Raw genomic sequence first — 22946 nt, forward strand, 5'->3', positions numbered from 1 at the left:
CATATTCTGTTACTAATTTTGCAGTCAGTGTTTTCACAAAATTCAACCCATTACATTTACTTCAAACCTAAACACATTACTCACTATCATACGTCATGTTACCAGTGCACTGTTAAAACCTTGGTTATAGGAAAGTCACTTCAAACTGAATAATCCCTGCAATTTCCATCTGTGGACCTTTTTTCCTGTTTATGTATTTCTTTCAACATCTAACCTGCAATAAACAAATACATCATCATATCTCCCAAAAACTGCTAGATAAGCTTTACTTGTACACAGGGCACATTATGACTTCATGAACATATTTCTTTTCAAAATGAAATGAAAACTTCAGGGATTATGCGAGGATGCTACAATGAATCAACTAACCGTATGATGTAAATCAATTGCTCATCTTTAACTCTGTTGCCTGAGCCATGGAGTGGACCTATTGCATACAGCCACCTCTCATACACATCCTCAACCTATACCCTATTGTTGAAGAGAAAATTTAATTTCACACCAACAGTGCTTAATGTTTTCTTTTCATCAAGCAAAATCAGTCTCCGTTCATGCCATATTCACACAATATACTTCCATTGCATCTGAACCAGATTATATTTCCCATATCTTTCTATGAAACATGTCAACATTCCCATCACCATGAGTTGGAACAAGTGCATACAGGTATAAACCTCGTGAAATTCAATTTGGCAGGATTGGGGTCCCAGATCCCACTTCACCAATATTTAGCCCTAATCATTGCGTCTATCGACCTTCAGCAAAATTACTAAACATTTTGACCAACCAATCTTGTTTTGTACAAGGCCATAACATCCAAAAAGACATTCATGCATCACTCTAACGATTTATTAAAGCATTCCTCACATTTTCATTCTTCGCTCTGTCCTAATTTCAACTATTATGTAAATGATTATTCATCATTATAATTTTTTCTTGCATATTTTGACCTATGGAAACCTGACATTCACATCCATACTTCAGAGCTGGGATAAGCACCCCTTCATGTTACCTTCCATTCTTTCCTTTCACCAGAGCTTTTAATGCACCTCCAATTATTCTCACTTGAGATACTCGACTGGTACTTTTAGTTTCACCTTTCCCACTGACATCCACGTGAAACTTCAGTTCCAAACCATTCAGACTTATATTAAAGAATTACTTTTATTCTCATTTTCTTTCAGCATCCTCATACAAAACACATTAAAATGATCTACTATTCCCTCCAACTCCTATGATGGCCTGCATCACCTCCATGTAACTGTGATAACTTTTATTTCATTTCACTATGGCCAAGCAGTAAGAAAACACCATTCCTAAAAACATTAAGCAATTGTGGTGACATTACACAACCTTGTTGCATCACCTCATTTGTTTTGAAAGACCACCATTTACTCTCATGTGCATTACACCCATTACATGATAGACCATGAAGGGATTTATAGCAAAACTTTTCCAGTTAAACAACCCATGAAGATTTGTTTCCTTATTCTGTTTGTAAACTTGGTCCAGGTAATTCTTTTCATTACTGAAAAGGCAGCTTTGTTGGTATTATATGTCTGGGGAACATTTGACCTAGCCCAGACCCCAGTGCTTTTGCATCTCATGCATCCCAATCTCACAAGCCCTATGTGTATGTGCATTACTCCTTATCTTGCACCTACACAATGATTCCCCACCTTGTTTACATTTTGGTAATTTTGTAGAGGAAACATGTAATTATGCCTTTTCATAGCTGCTTTACAATGTTTTACCACATTTAATGTTCCTATTAAATTCTTTCAGGTCAACTTTTGTTCAGATCACATACTTGTTAAATAATCTTCAATCATACTCTAATAGATAAAATACTAAAATTTGGGAGACATGGTTAGAGTGTTTCCACATGAAAGGTACAGTACCTCTTCTGGTCTTCAAACATTATTCATGAGCTGGATTACCTATCTATTTATATCTCTGATACCCATTCCCTCTAGGAACTCCCATCAAGGGGGTGGCCATGGTAAAAGAGTCTCCACTTATCCCTGTCCTTATATGCCTCCCTTCCATGCACCATTCTGCACATTCTTCCACCATTTCTCTTCCTCCAGTAATCTTCCACTCTATTTTCCCGTCACAGGTGGTCTTCCTCTCACACCAACCCATTTAATTGTACAATGATACAATCTCCTTACAAACTGCCAGTCTTGCATTCTTTCCAAACACCCAAACCACCTGCAAGTAATACATTTCATCTACTCTACAATTAATTTCCTTTGCATTTCCTGCTATACCAAATCTCTCATACATCCCCTCATTTCTTTCTTCATTCCATCTAGTCATTCCACATACTCCTCTCAAATAGTTCATTTCCATAGCCTGGATTCTTGACTTCTGTGTTTCACTCCAGGTCCATGCTTCTGCTTCAAAGGACAGGGCTGGAAGGACTATGCTGTCCCCTCTTTCCTTACTTCCATACTTACATTTCTATCTATCCATCTATCTGCTTCCTTTCAAACACCATTACTTTACTTTACTCACATTTACCTTCAGTTGCCTACACTTACATATCATACTTAAAACCTTCTGCAAATCCTCTTCACTCTCAGCAAACAGTATAGTATCATCCTCAAACAGGCATGTTAAGATACCATACCTCACCACCATACTCCATCTCTGCACCCCTTACCTGAGTTTTTCTTTCATGTTTCTTATCACTCCATCCATATATACGAAAAAAAGCCATAGTGCCATGACACAGCCCGCCTTACACTCACATGTGTGTGTACCATAACTTTTGCTTAACTCTCCATTCACTCTTACCCATGCATTTGCCCTTCTATAGAAGGCTTTCACACCGTCCAACAGTTGTTCCCTTACCCCATATATCCTTATGTCCCGTAAAGCATTCCACTCAACTTGGTCATACACTTTCTCCAGATGCATAAAAGCTGCATACAGCTTCTTACCTTTCACTAGATACATTTCCACAGTCCATCTTACTGCAAATATCTGATCCACACATCCCCCACCTTTCCTAAAACCCCTAACTCATTTATTCTGCGCTGATTCAGTCACTTCCATCATTCTATCAACACTTTTGCATATGCTTTTTGTAGTTGACTTAATCACCCATAATGCTACATACATCCTTAATACCTTTTCTTTTGAGTAAATGAACAATAATAACTTTCACCCAATCCTTAGGCACAACTTTCTGATTCCAGGCTAAGTTATATATCAAATGCAATAATTCTATTGCACTTCTCCATACTTCAACATTTCAGCCAAAATCTCATAATTTCCAGATGCCTTTCTTTCCTTTTACTTCCTCCTTTGGATTTAGCAACTCCATTTTCTTACTTCTCACACTTACATTTCCACCTCTTTCCTTATACGCCTCCCATTATAACTACTTATTTTCCCTAAACTTTCTTCCCAAATTACCTTTCTGTCATAAGTCACCTATAGCTGACATTACATCATAAAACTCAAAACAAATCTTTGCCCTATGCATACCTTAATCTGTCATATGAGTCTACATTTTCTTTAATGCTGTGCAACTCCCCCCTTATTTTTTCCTTTCACTTCTACTCTGTGGCACACAAGGAACTTGAACCTATGTTGATCTTCTTGTCTGTCTATGTGAGGGGCTAATCCAGTATTCCAGGACATAATCCAAAGGCAAACTGGAAGCAACTTATACACCAGTTAAAGTAGCACTAACTAAATGAAAATAAACTATGATACTATCTGGTGGCCAGCTTGCTATCTTCCATGGATGGGAAGATGATGTGCTTTTCCAAGGAAATGTGAAGGGAGTTTTGAATGTGCAAAATAGTTTGAAAAATCGATTTTTGCAATACTTGAGTGAACTGTAAAAACAGGAATTAACTTGGTTGGCAAAAAGACTGAACTCTGACAATCAGCTTATTTACTAATAATATGCATAAAGGTCTAAGTTATTAAAAGACTTTTATCAATATGGTCTTAAGGTTTTTCTAATTTGTTCCAAAGTTAATGCTGTGACATAAGACGTCGAAACATGATGCCACTTTATTTAAGGCAAAGAAAATCATTAGCCCATGTAATAAGGATACAACAAACAAGTTTATACTGTATATAAGTTATTTAATTAAGAGGAAATATCAGTTATAGACTATAATTTGAAAAACTGGAAAAGGCTTGTTCAAATAAAAACTAATAATGCAATGAAGAAAGTAAAAGAAAATAAATACCAGTCTTAGTGAAAATGATTCTTTGAGTAACACAATAGTGGGCACACTTGAAACTAAGGCAAGAAAATGACTAACAAGAACTGTGCATCTGAATTTTGAATACTACAGAGATATGCCACACTCAAGGACCATATTGTAGTAAAAAAATTATGTGTATATATATATCTATATATATATGCTCCTGCATTGCATTAGTTTGGAAAGTAAGGGAAAAGCTTTCACATAAGACCTTCTAGAATGTTAAGAGCTTTTTGGCCAGAACTTTGAAGACGAAGCCCGGATTCCTTTCTTTGCTGGCCGTTTTTTGTCGTGGTCACGAGAATCAGATACCAGAGCCTCATCACCTTCCTGAGCTTGTGTCTTAAGTGAAGCTTTGATGTTCAGGACCTGCAGGATGTAACCATGTAAGCAAAAGTAGGACTGGATCCCAGTGCTAGAACATACGTTTTATCACTGAGGGAAAAACTGCTATACTCAGGGAGAATCAATTTCTTACAAATCTATAAAACATAAATGCTAAAACAACAAAATAAGCCATCTTGTTTTCAGTTAGTGTTTAAAAATGTTCTATAGTTGATACTTTTTGTCTGTTCTCAACCTGGGGGAGTTCTGTGCACTGACTCATACATATCAAATGTTTACGGTATGCTCATATATAAGCAGTAATTAAGATTATCTTTCCATCAAAATTTTATTCCTAACACACATCCCAAAAGATATCAGAATATTGCCTTCATGTCCCATGAAATCATGATATGCCTATCTGCATAATTAGCATACCATATTAGAGGCAAATCTTAAATCTCAATGGCGAGATAATTGTGGGATCCTGTGACTAAGTTCTTAGACTGGAAGTATTCACCTGATCTTTCCTCTAAATCATCAAATTTCAATGAAGAATGCATGTGTAGCAACTTACTGGCTGGCATGAACTTGACCTTGATATTACAGGACAAGTTACTGTGACCTGGTGTCAACCACAACCATTTACGTTGAACTTGTGTTACCAGGACCAGTTACGGTGAACTGGTGTTAATAAGGACCAGTTGTGGTGAACTGGTGTTACCCCAACCTTAGTCACCATTTTCCTGTTTCCAAGTTAAAAGTATTCTGTATCACCAAAAGGTCTTCCATCCATAATCATTTCATAGTTATTAACAATGAAGTGTGGGCAACAGTCCCATATCATACTCTACTGTCTTCACATACCAAGACACGCTGGAGCCGAGTGTTCCAACTTATGGAAAGGCTATTCATATAAAATCATCGCTGTAAGTCACTTGTATCAGCAGTTTATCTTCTAGGTAAAAAAAAATACTGAGAACATCAACTGTGTAATTTCAGAGCCAACACAGATGCAAAAGAAATATTCACCACCTATCCATCCTGAAGTCATTTCATCAAGCAACATGCTCTAAATTTAGTTAGGCTTGATGACCTAAAGGAAGCCTGGCTTTATTCTTATTATGGTATTCTTTTAATGTCAAAGTAGGAAGATCTAATTCATATGGTGGCATTTTTGTCTGCATGGCAATGACTGTTGGTTTTTGGTTGTTACTGGTGGTAAGTTAAGTGCAATTTACTGTGTAGAGGTATTTTCTCCATACATTATACTGTTCAGTTAAACATGAATAACTCATAAACTCTGCATAAGTTCTGGTAGTCCAAATACACAACCCTCGGAGCCTACAAAGAATAAGCTCTAAAACTCTTAGTATCAGCTAGTTCCACAGTCATTTCAATGGGACATACGTATTGTACTGTACATGTTAAGCAAGAAGGCCTCACAGTAAGCATGTACAGCATCATAGGTGAACGGATTGTAACCGAGTTTCTCATGAATGGGGATGACCATTGTTAAATGGTTAGCCAGGATGTTCAAAATGTTGGGTTGTCTAAGGACTGGCCAGTGCAGGTATAGTACAGTGGCCTTGTATAAAGGAAAGGAGGACAACAATGAATAATTAAGTTACAAAGGCATAAGCACTGAGTATACCTGGTAATGAGCATGGGTGAATAAAGGCTGAGTGGGTTATATCTTTCACTGAACAAGTGAGCTGGGAGGAACTGTAATGCTTGAGGTAAAGAATGTGTGGACCGAGGGTTTGTTTTGAAAATACGGGAAACACCTGGAGAGAGAGAGATTTGTATGTGGCATTTATGTTTCTTGAGAAAGCATATAACAGTGCTAACAGAAAAGCCATATGGCATATGGATAGTGGAACAGATATAAGAAATAAATACAAAATTCTAAATGCAGTAAAGAGCTTTTACCAGGAAAGTAGAGCATAGGTGCAAATGGGATGGGAGAAGGGTGTATGGTTCCCAGTAAGTGGATCTGCATCAAGGATTTGGGATGTCACCATGAAAATTTGATCTTAGTATGCATGGGGTGGTAAGGAAGGTAAATGTGAGAGTTTTTGAGCAAGAAGTGGGTCTGCAGTATTATTGAAGTGAGAAATATATGTTACTGTTTGCAGACAAAGATTTAGAGGCAAATTCCTGAGGCTAGGAATCCAGCTTCTTTATCAACCTTCTATGAGGTATAATGCCAAATGCTTTCTGGCAATCCAGACTTAAATAATTCACCCATTATATTTTAGAAGAACATGTAAAAAGGAAAACTGAAAGTTAATGTGAACAGAAGTAAAGCAATGAGGTGCAGTAGGAATGTGAGACAAGACTATCTTGGTGTCAGTTTAAACAAGGAAAACCAGGAGGAAGTGAGATATTTTAGCTGTATGATAGTGGATATGTCAAGGGTTGAGACCATGGGGGGTTGGGTCAAATAAATCACTTAAAGTGCATAAGATGGGATACTAGTCCAAGCTGCATGAAAGAATATGTGAAAGGAAAGGTAAGGGTCTGAGGGAAAATATGGACATACTTAAAAGTTCAGTGGTATGAGAAATGTTGTAATGATGCAATACTTGGGTCTTGAATAAGGTCTTGAATGCTAAGGATAGGAGGAGGATGAATGTGTTGGAACTGAATGGCCTATGGATGATATGTCTTTTGGGTTGGGTTGGTCTTGCCAAAAATGTTCCCAACATAGATTTTTGTGGGTTGGGTTGATCTTGCCAGAAATATTCCTAACACAGATAAGTGTTGTAATGAGCAACACCTGACTAAATAAGCAGACCAGGAGGTGTTGAAATGATACTGACAAAGAGGATATGTGTCTGAAACAAAGGTGTCATGGGGGTGGGGAAGACCTCAGAGAAGGGAAGGATTAAGAAGAGGATGCTTTGGAGTCCTGAACGTCCATGAAGGCAAGAGGAGTGCACAAGATACAAAACTGGAGATATGTGGTATGTGGGGGTAGAGGGGGCAACATGCTGTTGAAGGGCTGAATCAGCATATAAAGTGGTCAAGGTAAACTGTGGAGTTGTCTGTGAAACCAGGTTGTGGATGTTAGACATGACAGCTAGAGATAATATGTGTGCAGATGAAACTTGTTCACAAAGGTAGGAAAGGTTATTAAGCAGTGGGGAAAAAAAAAAGCCACCCAATGAACAGATGTTTTTGTTAACTTTGATAATTTAGCCCAATCCAGAAGAGGAACCATTAAGGTAAATCCTGATGCAATGCAATGCTGAAAAAATAAAGAAATATCTTCCCTATCAATAATACCATTTTCAGAACATACCCAATCAACTATCTTACAAAATATCTAAAACTTAAAAAAGCTACTAGCATACATATAAATGCATTCCAAGAAATCCTACACGTCCAGACACGCAAATATACATACCTACACAGCTTTCCATGGTTTACCCCAGACGCTTCACATGCCTTGCTTCAATCCACTGACAGCACGTCAACCCCTGTATACCACATGACTCCAATTCACTCTATTTCTTGCCCTCCTTTCACCCTCCTGCATGTTCAGGCCCCAATCACACAAAATCTTTTTCACTCCATCTTTCCACCTCCAATTTGGTCTCCCTCTTCTCCTCGTTCCCTCCACCTCCGACACATATATCCTCTTGGTCAATCTCTCCTCACTCATTCTCTCCATGTGCCCAAACCATTTCAAAACACCCTCTTCTGCTCTCTCGACCACGCTCTTTTTATTTCCACACATCTCTCTTACCCTTACGTTACTTACTCGATCAAACCACCTCACACCACACATTGTCCTCAAACATCTCATTTCCAGCACATCCATCCTCCTGCGCACATCTCTATCCATAGCCCACGCCTCGCAACCATACAGCATTGTTGGAACCACTATTCCCTCAAACATACCCATTTTTGCTTTCCGAGATAATGTTCTCGACTTCCACACATTTTTCAAGGCTCCCAAAATTTTCGCCCCCTCCCCCACCCTATGATCCACTTCCGCTTCCATGGTTCCATCCGCTGACAGATCCACTCCCAGATATCTAAAACACTTCACTTCCTCCAGTTTTTCTCCATTCAAACTCACCTCCCAATTGACTTGACCCTCACCCCTACTGTACCTAATAACCTTGCTCTTATTCACATTTACTCTCAACTTTCTTCTTCCACACACTTTACCAAACTCAGTCACCAGCTTCTGCAGTTTCTCACATGAATCAGCCACCAGCGCTGTATCATCAGCGAACAACAATTGACTCACTTCCCAAGCTCTCTCATCCCCAACAGACTTCATACTTGCCCCTCTTTCCAGGACTCTTGCATTTACCTCCTTTACAACCCCAAGAAATCCTACTGAATATAAAACTTGAGCAAACCTTGGGTACTTAGCTATCATTATTTCAAAAAGAACACATGGAGCATCCATAATACCTAAATCATCTCTAACATGACCTATATACCTTTAGTGAGTTTAACATCAAAACATTTGTGTATTCAAGCATAACCAAAAATATCTTTCCACCAATAGTATTTTTTTCAGTTTAATAATCTTAAAACTATATGTTTTTTACTGCAATCATTCAAAACTACAATTTCATCCTTACACACTATCAATCAATAATTTTTTTTCCACGTCTCTATTTATCTGTCCATATCTCTGATACCTGTTCCCTTCTGACTATCCACCTACAGCATGATCTACCTCTACATCTCAAATCTTCAACTACATTAACCCATCATCCACTATATACATTTCTGCCTACTTTCAATAACAACAATCTAACAGCTCACTGACACATCATCTTTTCTACATAATCTTTTCACTCTACTCTTTAACTTCTTAACATGTAATTATTTTCACTAGTCTTACATCTTACCCATCTAGGCTTTGGACACCTTGCATATCAGACATCTCCTACTATACAACAAGGCTCTCAAGGCACTTTCATTCTCCTTCCATGAAATAATCATCACTATTACTCTACCTTCTCATTACCATAGTTGCTGAAAAACATCATTTCCCTACAATGAAGCAGGTTATTACATTTACTTAACGGTATTAGGTATCTCACCTAATTACTAGCCTGCTGAAGTGAAACTGAGAACTAACATCTACGACATATATTCCCACAATAGGTGGATGCGTGTATGCACTTGGTCCAACCCACGTAAATGGGAATGGAGTTAATGATAACATAACGTCTGGGGTAAACCACTGAAAGGTCTATGGGGTCTGGATGTGGATAGGGAGCTGTGGTTTTGGTGCATTACACATGACAGCTACTGAGTGAGTGTGAACGAATAAGGCCTTTTTGTCTGTTTTCCTGGCGCTACCTCACTGAAGCAGGGGGTAGCAATGCTATTTCCTGTGGGGGTGGGGTAGCGCCAGGAATGGATGAAGGCAAGCAAGTATGAATATATACATGCGTTTACATGTATGTCTGTGTATATATGTTGATATGTACGGGCATTTATGCATATATATGTGTATAGGGCCATTCTTTGTCTGTTTCCTGGCGCTACCTCGCTGACGTGTAAAATGGTGATCAAATATAATAAACAAATAAATATATAACACGAAGGACATTATCTCATGAACATGAGAAATCTGATTTTACATGTATTGACTCTACTCTTATAGTCTTAGAAAAAAAAAAATCTAATCTCACATACTGCCTTATTAACAAAGATATATAAATACAGTGGAATTCAATAACCCCAGCATACACCCATGCAAATTAAAACTCCTCTCCAATTACACTCACTACTCTTAAGCATACATTAATTCCATAACAGAAATCTTTAGAAGCATTCATTTCTTCAATATAAAATACAGCATACACTGATATGACTTTCCTGAATGCACATCTATTTACTTAATCATATTAAAGGAACATAATTTTTTTCATATTCAAAACTTTCTCCTAAACTTATGTGATGGTTAATACTACATCGATCATGCGAAGAACAAATACTGAAAAAGAGATCTTTCTTTTTCCTTTACACATATTCACTATTTCCTACTGAAGCATGGCTACATCAAGAGAATACGTGAGCCTTATAGGAAAATATATTTGCTTGGCAAGTCCTGCTGTTTCTTCTTTTGGAAAGTAATTCAAATGGGAAGACTTTCCATTGCCCTACTCCTGTCCCTCTTAGTTGCTAGTTGCCTTCTAAGACATGCGGTGATATGAGGATAGTATTCTTTCTCCCCTATCCCAAGGGATTCAAAAACATGTAAAGGTATATTTCAATATTTTATCTCATGAGAAAAATAAAGTTAATATTCAAAACTAAAGATAATATACTTATAGTTATTACTGATGAAATACTTTTTTCCTGAATGTTCCTTACCTCTGTTTCTAATGAATTACGGTGCTTTAGATGTTTTTCCTTATCTGAGTTAGCTCGAGTGATGAGCTGATCAATGTTGGACAGCATTGTATCACATGTGTCACACCAAGACTGGAAAGTTGAAAAAACATCATGCATGTTTCAGTGTGATCAATATGAGGTAAAATTCATCCATCATGAAAATATGAAGTACAATATAAGTCTATAACTCACCGATGACTCTTGAGTAACTAAGCATTTAGAAAAATAGCAATGGAAGGAGAGAACATTATCTCAGAGAGCAAAAATAGGTATGTTTGAAGGAATGGTAGTTCCAACAGCATTATGTGGTTGCAAGGCATGGGATATAGATAGGGTTGTACAGACAAGGGTGGATGTGTTGGAAATGAAATGTTTGAGGATAAAATGTAGTGTGAGGGGGTTTGATCGAGTAAGTAATGTAAGGGTAAGAGAGATGTGTGTTAATAAAAAGAGTATGGCTGAGAGAGCAGATGAGGGTGCGCTGAAATGGTTTGGACATATGGAGAGAATGAGTGAGGAAAGACTGACAAAGAGGATATATGTGTCAGAGGTGGAGGGAGCAAGGAGAAGTGGGAGACCAAACTGGAGGTGGAAGGATGGAGTGAAAAAGATTTTGAGCAATAGGGGCCTAAACATACAAGAAGGTAAGATGCATGCAAGAAATAAAGTGAATTGGAACAATGTGGTATACCAGGTCAATTTGCTGTCAATGGACTAAACCAGGAAATGTGAAACTTATGGGGTAAACTATGGAAAGGTCTGTGGGGCCTGGATGTTGACAGGGAGCTGTCGTTTGGTGCACTACACATGAGAATGAGTATGAGAGGATGTTGCCTTTCTTTGTCTGTTTCCTGGAGCTACCTTGCTGATGCAGGGGGTGGTGACTGGGTGAGGGGGAAGAGAAGAGAATGTTTATGCTATCTTTGTGCTGTTTCCTGTGGGGCAGGATGGCATCGGGAATGGATAAAGGCGAGCAAGTATGAGCATGTTCATGTGCATATATGCATATGCATGTGTATGTATGTACACTCACAGTGATGTGACAGCCCAAGCCAAAGTTACTCAATGCACATGTTAGAATTCTTTCATATACTTTTCATACTTACTCAAAAAAATAGAAAAAAAAAAGAGCAATGTCCACATCCCAAGCATTCCAGCTTTTTGCTACTTTACCTGTACGTGGATGAAGAAGGTGGTGGTAAGAATGAGTATATAAGGAGAAAGAATGACTAATGCATGGAACTTTTAAATAAGCCATGTGCTGTACAGCAAGCAGCAGCATACTGGATAAATAAAGACAAGTTTTAATACTTCAGATGAATACAATGTGGAGATGAACACAGTCAATCACCTGGTTTGAAGCAAAGGAATAGAGAGATCATCCATTCAAATTTACATAACAATTATGGCTAACCTGTAAAGTTGCTACAATGTTTGGCAAATCTTCTGACTTGATGTCACGACCAATTGCATGATCCAACTCTAGTATACCATTTTTTTGATCAAGTTTCCCATGTATGATATCTGAAAAAGAAAATATTATACATTAGGAAAAAGTTGTTGCACAAGCAAATGATACTTGTACAAGTAACTATCACTCATTACATAAGTGGTACATTTGTGTACGCTAATTTTCCATATTCAGTTCTTAAGTATGCAGTAATGAAAACTCATCAGAAAATACTGCATGAAGTGAAGGTGACTGGAAGGGGAGCACTAGGTCTGTCTTTGTCACCAATGAATTATCAGATCCCACAACTGCTTTAAATGGATAGGCTTGTCTTCATCACTAATAAATTATCAGATCCCACAACTGTTTTAAATGAAGGTGAAGCACAGGAGAAATTTTCCTAAGCCTTATGAAAAAGCTAACCAATTTAACCTGTGTGATATGCCACTTTCTCAAAAGAGCTTTTTGTAGTTCAGCGACACACATATGAACCCTCTAAAGAAAACAAGGGCATGTTCCTGGTTGGGTTCCATAACATAAATGAAGGCTATACAACAGTTTAAGCAGTTGAACACTTTTGCTAATACTTCATTCATCAGGTCCTAAGAATGTAAATCAAGTAAAACAGCCACACATTGTTCTTTGATTTCTTCAAAGTTAATATTGTTGACAAGAATCAAAACAGTCTGCTGGATCTGGGCACTGAAAAGATACACACAAACTGTGGCAAAAACAAGGACTGGTCAACCTATGTCTTTGTTTGCAAGATGACCACGAATGAATAGGAAATGAACTGAAAATTATTTTGTCTTGTCATTATAAAATGAATAATGACTGATATATACTCTAAGTTAACTCTATACATTTTTTCCACAACTGTCGCCATTTCTTGCTTAAGTGAGTTAGCATCAGGAATTTAGGAACAATGGCCTCACTACCTCAAATCTTTTCTTTAAATATCATGTAGCGCTAATTTTACTTTAAGGTTATGCTTTCTTGTCATAAATTCTCCTCTGATGTCCACATTACATGAATACTCTACTTCAAATCCTAAAACTCTACAATTTTGCAGTGATCTCAACCAAACCTCAACAAATGCAAACTATTACCTTTACCTGTATACATAGCCTCGATAATCAAATCTTCTAACTCTCTTGTAGAGGTGAGGCCAAGCTGGTTACCAAGTGTTACAAGTGGGATGCTTTTTTGTCCCGTTGCCATGGAAACAATAGTGAGGTGCCTTAATTTGGTCAACATAGTTGGAGTGAGTGCTGGAAACTTGGATGATTCTCTCACATAATCTCCATAAACACCATACGCAAAAAGATGTAGAAGCTCAAAATAAGGTGCATGTTGAGGGTTATTTTTAAGCTGTGGAAAATGAAAGAATACCATATCAGTGATATATGAATATAAAATAAATTGATATATCTCTGCATTAATGAATGAGGGAGTCTTACTTTCTACAAATATAAAACTCCTCAAAAGAAAAATAATTTCAGCAAATGAAAGATGAAATTCAAATTGTATGTGGATTACTCATTACTGCAACATCTGGGACCACACAAAAAAAGAGGAATGTAATCAAATATGGAGGAAAATTTTAAAATAACACTGTTAGAACATATGTATGGAAAGAATTAATGAAAGAGACACAACCCAGCTCTTATATCTGAGTCTATATGTAACTGGGTATCCTCTGTAGCTGCAGAACAGCATGGAACCTCCCTAACCGAAAGTTTCATTCAAGTGAAGGGTTTACCCTACTAACATTAAAATGGAAAGATTAAAGAGGCATTTATCACATTCACATCTAGTCTTCAGATCCTCCTTAGAGATATTATGGCTGAGCTGCCGTTATGGTAAAACATGTATGCTGCAGGAGTATATTTTGTTGGGGTGAAAGGGAGTTCAAAAATTATTGGCAAGGGATCTGCTGTAATGGATGAACATTAAAAAGGTAAAGTAACCAAAATGTTTAGAAAAGATAACTGTACGAAAAAAATTTCAAACTATATAAATATCCATTTACATTAAAGACACAGAAATGCAATAAAATACAAGTAAACAATAAAAGCTCTCTTACATTTGTAATATTCGGCATATCAAGGAGTTCACCAAATACATAGACTTCTGGTGCCTCCAACACTTGCTTGACGAGCTGCACAGCAGCTGCTCCTTTCGCTTGTTTAGCCAGTAAGATATACTGTTCCATTGGATTAGTCTGAGATGGCTTTTCCCCCATTGTTTTAGACTGTGAGCTATGGAGAGAAAAATCAAATAATGTTATATATGAACAAGTCAGACACAGTATCATCTACTGGTAATCTACCGATTATATCAAATGTTAGCAATGCCACACTAAAACTAAAATGGCAATATATTCTAAGAAGCTTTGTTCATATACACTTCAAAGCTGTACCGCAGCCATTACATATGAAAAAGCAGATTAATAATGCGACTAACTGCTTTGCTCTATATAACTCATAGTATCTAATAACTTTCTGAAAGTCATATCAATCATCATGAGTTCTGTGATTCCAACATCAGTATTAAAACTGATATCAATGTCCTATGATCAGTATCTGTTAACCTATCAGATGATACTGCTTTCTCAAATGGGAACAGGAATAACAGAAATATTCAACTACAATGGGATCCTTTAATACGTAAGGCTAAATTGTTAATAAGGATTTGTTGGATTACATATCTTTTCTGATCACAGAGACAGTTCAGTCTTATTCACAAATGCAACACAGTAAAAATAATGGCCATGTTTTGTTTATCAGCATGAAATTCACGTAGAGAGTTATGAAAAAAAAATGCAACGATAGAGTAATAGTTTCCAACATACCTAATGAACTTCACAATAAGAGTAATGAATGAACTATATAATACATGAACATGAGACTTTTTTAATGCATTCTTATCAGCTCACCAAAAGAACTATAGTGGTATGACAGGATGACGTTTGTGGATTGAATGACAAGCTTCCATCTTGACGAGATAAACTGATCCAGTATCAATGATCAAAAATATAAATTGGAATGGTTTTAATCCTTTAACTGCAGCAGGCTTGTGGCCCAGCATCCACATCCTGTGCAGTTATTGCACTACACCTGCAAGAGGTTATACCACAAGTAAAATACCACCTTTAGCAAGGCTGTATCAATGAGAGCATGAACTCATCAAAGAACTTCTCACAACAAAGGAGTCCAACATTTTCTGTTACAGGAAGAAGTGCAGCCTTGGAGCTGCTGGAGCTTTCTGCAAAGGGATGATGGATGAAAACACTGCTATGGGTTGGAACTGTTTAATGCTCAACTTTATGACCCACTGGGTCTTGTTCTGAGAGCTGACTACAACTGACTTGTGCTTGACCTTATGTACACCACATGTAGATCATCTTTCTAGCTGTTACCAAACTCTTCCTCCAGGTTGGCTGCTTTCCAATCTTGGCTCCTCCTCCTTTGCTACCGTAACCACCAATCCACTAGCTACCTTTGCCAAACACACAAGCTGCTGTAACCACCAATCCGCTAGCTACCTTTGCCAAACACATAACTCCTTCTCTATGGTTAGTAGCCTTACTTATGTTTATGTATACTACCTCTATGGTTCTCCTCATCTTCATGTAACACAAAGGATGGGATAAGATAAGAATTATTAAAGCTATGTACATAAACATAAGAAAGGCTACTAACCATAGAGAACAATTTGTGCGTTTAGCTAAGATAAATAGCAGACTGGTGGTTACAGCAGCAAAGTGGCCAACCAGGAGGAAGAATTTGGAGACATCCAGGAAGATGATCTTCCTGTGGTGTATAAAAGGCCAAGGGCAGTTCAACCATAGTCACCTCTCTTAAGAAGACCCTGTGGGTCACAATGTGAAAGCATTAAACAGTTCATGCCCTTTTATGTGTTTTCATCCTCCACCTACACTCACACAAACACACATGTACTAGTTTGCTGTATCCCACAATAGCGAGGTAGCACCAGGAAAAGCTGAGATTCTCATGCCATGTCGTAATTTTTGAACTAATTTCCTTGTTCTGGCAAAATATCTTGGTTGAATGCGAATCCTGTAAACCTAATGCCATGTCTAGAGCTTAAAATTCGACCCAAGAGTTCTCTGGGTCACACAGATAACCACTACAATGCAAAGTGTGTAAGTGTATGTGTGTGCAATTACCTATCTGAACCGTATGGAGAAGGAGATTAACAACCATTGGGCTGTGTGTGTGTGCATTCTTTCCTTACCACTGACTACAGCCAGAAGTAAAGTTTGCTATGGAATTAAGGAAACAATATTGTCTAAACTAAACAAAATCTACACATACTTGTCTTCTGCCGTCATGTTGGCTGCACTCATGGTGATGGGTGATGTGATGATACTGGCCTAATGAGAAATAAATCAATAACAGAACAAAATTAGATTATTATGTTATATATAATATAAAAGGAAATTCTGCATTCTTGTTAATAATAACTATGGTTAAACAAAACAAGAAACTAAGTAATAGGTTGCCATATATAATTGAAGCCCTTACCATTCTCTTGTGACTATTATAACCACAAGATAGCACTGGAAAAGTTGAGAAAAATATTCAATACTTTGTAGCACTGTATTAGAATCATCAAAACTCTTTTTGTTACTACAATACTGGTCCTTCCAAGCACCATCTAAACATTTCAGGAATTTCTACATAAATCAAGAGAGTGCAAAGATTCTGTATCCAATCTTGACTGTTATTTTGATAATGACATACTCCTTTCAATAGAATTCTTTATATCCTCTTTCCATGTTTTTTCTACTTGTATAAAACTACGATGTCACAAAGCTCATCTTTTCCAAATCACGCTATGGACTGCTAGAATGTACTAATGTTATGATAATGACAATGAGTTTACATCTTGAAATAATGTACATAACTATATAACCCTTATAAACATAATAATAATATTAATAATAATAATAAGAATAATGTTTAATCAATTATACCTGAGATGTGAATGTAGGCAATTTTCAAATGAATAATCTAAAAAATCAAAGATAATCCATAAAGCTTATCAAATAATAAGAAAAGTATTTGAGCCATTAATCATTTATAACCTGGAAGAGGTCAGCAATAAGATGTTGAGATACACTTTTCTTGAAGGTGGCAATGTTGACATCAGTCACCTGCTCCCTCTATAAGATTGTACGGAGCCCTAAAAGAAAACTGTAAAATTTATGGGCATCTACTAAAAGCATATCACTGATATTATTTCATATTATGGTCATAATTTTTTCTTTAGTTTCCATGCCTTCCAAAGGGTACTCAAAAAATAGCTGGCCTGAAATCCACATCTGTTAAATTCAAATGTGGTATCATCTAAGGTGTCCAGTTCCAGGACTACTGACCTAATGTCTGAGAAGACTATTCCTTGCCTTTGGATAAGTCAACAAAAATCATGACATGTATAATTTTTTTTTTTTGTAAGAATGATTAATTTCCAAGCTGCATCATTTTCTATTTCAAAGAGCAAGAACAGACATTTTCAAATAGATATTACACATTTTCAACATTTGAATGCCACTCATATGAAGCATGGTGGCATGGATGAGTAAAATGCAACAAATAAATACTTACTGAAGTCTAAGGGGGTCTTCGCTAGGTATTCATTCAAGGCATCCAGGCCCTTGACTTCTCATGAAGTCACGGCACTCTTACATGATGCTCAAAACGTTTTGAATCTGGTTCCATGACAGATTTAGTTACTGAAGCTTACATCAGGCCATGAGATATAAAAATACGATAAATTTTAAACACAGTAACGAAGAAGCAACCAAGACCCCTTTACAAGGCAATCTTTCCTTTCCTTTTCTAAAGATGTCATTCTTAAGTTTATAAAGATTCTCAAACGGAAATACCCACTCCAATTATTTTCAACTAAAACACAAAATTAGGTCATGCTTATATTCTTGACTAGTCATGGACAAATACTTATTTTGGTTATTTGTCCAGCAATTATGCTGATTAGTTGGACCACACGTTCAAATTACAAAGTTGATTATTTACCACTACATAAAAACACTAAGGAATGCATTGATTCTGAAATCAAGAGTATACATCTTATCATTTCAAAAGATTCTACTCATGCAGACATTTTCAGCATACAATAGATATGCAACAAACAGCAATCTTTACTCTTAGTAGTGGCAGTAAACAGCAAACATGCATAATTGGTCAATAACATTCAATTTCAGGATAAATCTAGATTACTTGTGTAAGTCTAGCAAATTTTCATTATCTTTTTTATCTTTATAAGTGTTACACCTACATAACCTAGGAAACTATCTTTAACTTTCCTTAGCAGCCCAGATCTACCATAATTTTCAATGTCAGAGTTGAAATATGTGTAATTTATTTCTGGCCACTGGGGACCAAAAAGAATAACTGAAGAGTGACAAACCCTATTAAAGTACAAGTAGCTGTGCTGTGAAAGCAACATCACAAGCACTTTATAAACTGGGGGTTTGGCATCTTCAAAAATCTTAAAACTATCCCCAACATGCATTAAGGTGCACTAACCATAGTCATGTTCGTCTGTGCAAGAAAAAATTTGATCTCGTATGTCATCGAATTTGACCAATAAGCAAGAGAAGCAGACAAATGTCCACATACTTTGTTGTCTGTGACCTGACACAACCAATGCACATGAAAGAATAATAAAGAAAAGCATAAAATGTAACATAAACCTCTAACTAAATTCCCAACACAGAATCACACGAAATATTATTTTACAAGTTTATCTGCTGGTTACATTTAACTCGCAGTAGAAGAATTATTTCCAGTATGGTAAAGGGTACTTTATACATCAATACTGATAAAAATGACAACAAATGATTGGTTTCACTTACTAGGACAGTTGTAGATAAGCAGGTTTTAGTTTAAAGCTAATTTTCTAATCCAACTGTATGTCAATAAATGAATGTACATACCTCTACAAAATGTGGGAAAAGTCCAAATCTAGCTCCACATTGCTATTACCTTTGAGTGCTGAATGATTTTGTTTTGCAACAGTAGCTTAGTGTTTGGAGTACGACATAAGTGTGGCAGAGAATGACTTGCAATATTGTTTTACTCTACAATATACTAATATAAGTGAGTGATAGTGGCAAGGGCTATGAAGGCGAAGGAAAATATGAGGATATTTAATGAAAGAGTACATAAAACACTTGTTAACTTGTTAACAGTCAACAGAACCTATGAAAACTCACCTAGACTTCCCTAGCAATGAAAAGTTATTTGAATTTTCAATATCATTGAAATATACCAGACAAATTCATGCTGGAACTTTGTGCCAACTGACCACAAATGTAAAAAACCGTAAACATAATATGCAGCAGTTTGCAACACTTCCCAACCTCCCCAGAAGAAGCTATTTGTATGTGGTCCACATCAGCAGACCACAATTGTCGGTATATTTCTAAAACAAATCTTTCCTGCTTGGGAAGGTTTTGAGAGGTTTCAAAAATTTTTATTTTGTAATTTTACATTACGTAAACAATATGCAGCAGTTTGCAACACTTCCCAACCTCCCCAGAAGAAGCTATTTGTATGTGGTCCACATCAGCAGACCACAATTGTCGGTATATTTCTAAAACAAATCTTTCCTGCTTGGGAAGGTTTTGAGAGGTTTCAAAAATTTTTATTTTGTAATTTTACATTACATTATTATCCCTGGGGATAGGGGAGAAAGAATACTTCCCACGTATTCCCTGCGTGTCGTAGAAGGCGACTAAAAGGGAAGGGAGCGGGGGGCTGGAAATCCTCCCCTCTCATTTTTTTTATTTTAATTTTCCAAAAGAAGGAACAGAGAAGGGGGCCAGGTGAGGGTATTCCCTCAAAGGCCCAGTCCTCTGTTCTTAACGCTACCTCGCTATTGCGGGAAATGGCGAATAGTATGAAAAAAAAAAAAAACATTACATTACATCAAATTTTCCATTAACCATCCCTACATATTCCATGATCTTCATTAACGTTATTCAGTAACCTTACTTAATATTACAGAATAAATAATAATACTGCAAATCATGTTCTGCCAATTTCATTCTGTTCTCTAAACACTCCACTACCACTGCAAAACTGTCACTAAAAGTCCAGGGGCAACAGTAATGTGAATACAACTGGTTAGGTGTCCCTCCTATGCCAATTCAACTTAACGGACATCAAAACTTACCTATGTGTTGCTTTGAAAGACCAAATCCAATTGGATATTCTAATACTTTAAATAAAACTTATTGTTGTTTTTGACAAAACAATACGAGCTTGTGTCAGATTCTTTTCAAAATGTACCAAAATATATTCATGGATATGTGAACTTCTCTCATTTTCTCTTTTCTCTTTCATACTCGTTTGCTGTTTCCTGCATCTGTAAGGTAGTGTCAGGAAGAGACAAGGAAAAGGCCTCATTCACTCACATCTTAGGTATTTGAAAAACTCCAACTTGGACATCCTTAGCACTGTTTACATCTCAAACGTTATGAAGCATGGTGTCATCCTCTACATACCCAAAGATACGTCTTCTTTGGAAAGAGGGAAACTAGCTCATAATGGAACACACAATGACTCTTAAACATTCCAAAATAAATGTTAAGTTGCTTTTAAATATCTGTTATACTTTAAATTTATGTATTACCATCTAACCTCACATTTCCCCCTCTCCTTCACAATGCTCCTTGCTACTGAGTTATCATCTAATGATGATAATAGTGCTCATGTAACCTTAATTCCTTATGCTTACACTGACTGAAAACTCCGCAAGAGCAGACCATGGATCCCTAAGCTAGAACATGCATATCCTCAAACTAAACTACTGCCAACTGTACTTTTACCATGCACATTAATGACGAAACATTACATACCCTAAACACTTCAAATCATCTTCTTACCTTTACGGAAAAAAAAATGCAATTGCAGTTTGTTTTTATGACACCTGTAGACATGCAGATTTTAGTTTCAGGTCTGTCTTTCAATCCTGTAGAGTCAATCAATCAACATGCATCTTTAAAATTACAATTTACCTCAATTTCCTCCAGTTTTGCACAAGATTGAAGTTTCAGTTCTGTCTTTCAATGCTACAGTGAGTCAATCAACATGCATCCTTAACATACTGACTTACCTCGATTTCCTCCACTTTTGCACCAGGTTCACCTGAGCATAAAGATGCACTAACGTACTTTTAATTCAATATAGTAAAGCCTTTGGTTTGGCAGTGTAGGTGCTTATGAAGATGACAAAATTACCCTATTTGAAGCATATACCGTGAAGTATCCTAACCCACCTAGGGTACAATTACACAAAGGTGCTCGGGCGAAGTGCCTAGAGCTCTTCATCCATAATCGAAGTCTGATATTATGGCATCCAAGATAAATCCGTAACACAATGTTTCTTACAATTTTTCTAAAGATCTTTACATATTTTTTTCTGAAAACCTGAAAATACTATTTCGGAGGTCCTTCGGCAATATTTAGAATAACAGAGAAAAAGAGTTGGCATGAAAAGACATTTTGAGTCAAATACGCAAAATGCGACATCATTTTGAATCCTCAGATTCTATATACGGAATACACCAAATTTGCTCTCACCAGACTGCTTCCTCTCTCTTATGATTAACTCAGTTAAATGATGTATTGGTTGTAGACCTTAGGAAGTATCCATTGAACTGATGTAAATAAACTCGTCTTCCATCTAGCGGGCGGAGTGTCACATTCCCAAGTCTTTCAAAGGATCACAAAACTAACCACACAATAGCGTGATTATCTTTTTAATAATAACACAGTAAAAGTACATTTACATATTTGAAAACTAAAGAATTTTATTTTTCCACAAAATTATGATAATCGACAATAACTTCCATATACTTCACACCACTTCCCCAATATTTTTTTCTCGAGTTCCAGTGCTGGTGGATGGGTAGTTTTGGCACGTCTTGAATATCTTGTATAGACATGTAAGTTACACCTCCCGTCAATGATTGCTTCAGATATCCCTCAACGATGGATTCAACTTTCGTTTATTTTATTTTGTCCATCCTTAAGTGATGTTTCTCGAGTGTTAAAATGAAGACTTTCCAGGCCACCATCATGTGCTTTTCCATCAATAATCTAGACTCACAAACACTGTCATAAACCGGAAAGGACTAATACAATTCCTTGATATAAGGAAAAACTAAGTGATTAAAATTTCTACCATATCATCGTTTTATTTTAGCAGACAAGAGAGTTTCAGCCTTGTAGTTCGAGGGAAGGAGGAATGTACTATAAAGCAATCACTACACCATTCTTTTTAAGACTCCGCATCTCATCTCCCTCCAGACACAGCGCATCAGCCTCCCTGTCATCTAATACATTCAGCAGTCCTTCAACGTACTCCATCTTTTCACATCTTTCTTGTTAACACCTCATGCACTCCCCTCATTATCGGTTATATTTGGTATCTTGCTTTCCTCACATCATTCACCTTCCTCGACATTTCCTTTGTTCATTGATACTCTCTCCCCGTACCTCATTC

The 22946-nt window shown here is 36.9% G+C and overlaps 1 protein-coding gene across 6 annotated transcripts in view; it reads right to left on the minus strand.

Moving 5' to 3' along the window:
• Window positions 1-22946, minus strand: part of CSN7 (COP9 signalosome subunit 7) — a 33830-nt gene that overhangs the window by 6243 nt on the left and 4641 nt on the right. The window contains exons 1-7 of one of the 6 annotated variants that reach the window (XM_071687421.1): window positions 22022-22180; window positions 16728-16786; window positions 14474-14648; window positions 13497-13758; window positions 12352-12461; window positions 10917-11027; window positions 4090-4604 (exon numbers count right to left, since the gene is read on the minus strand). In XM_071687421.1, coding sequence (XP_071543522.1) covers window positions 4458-4604; window positions 10917-11027; window positions 12352-12461; window positions 13497-13758; window positions 14474-14648; window positions 16728-16759 — 837 coding nt within the window. In that variant the 5' untranslated portion in view covers window positions 16760-16786; window positions 22022-22180 and the 3' untranslated portion in view covers window positions 4090-4457. Of the gene's footprint in view, window positions 1-4089; window positions 4605-10916; window positions 11028-12351; window positions 12462-13496; window positions 13759-14473; window positions 14649-16727; window positions 16787-21717; window positions 21740-22021; window positions 22181-22946 lie in introns of those variants that run through there. The other 5 variants (XM_071687423.1, XM_071687422.1, XM_071687418.1 and 2 more) reach the window with 5 other exon arrangements.

This window comes from Panulirus ornatus, chromosome 43, assembly GCF_036320965.1.
Source record: "Panulirus ornatus isolate Po-2019 chromosome 43, ASM3632096v1, whole genome shotgun sequence".
In the NCBI taxonomy this organism is placed as follows: Eukaryota; Metazoa; Arthropoda; class Malacostraca; order Decapoda; family Palinuridae; genus Panulirus; species Panulirus ornatus.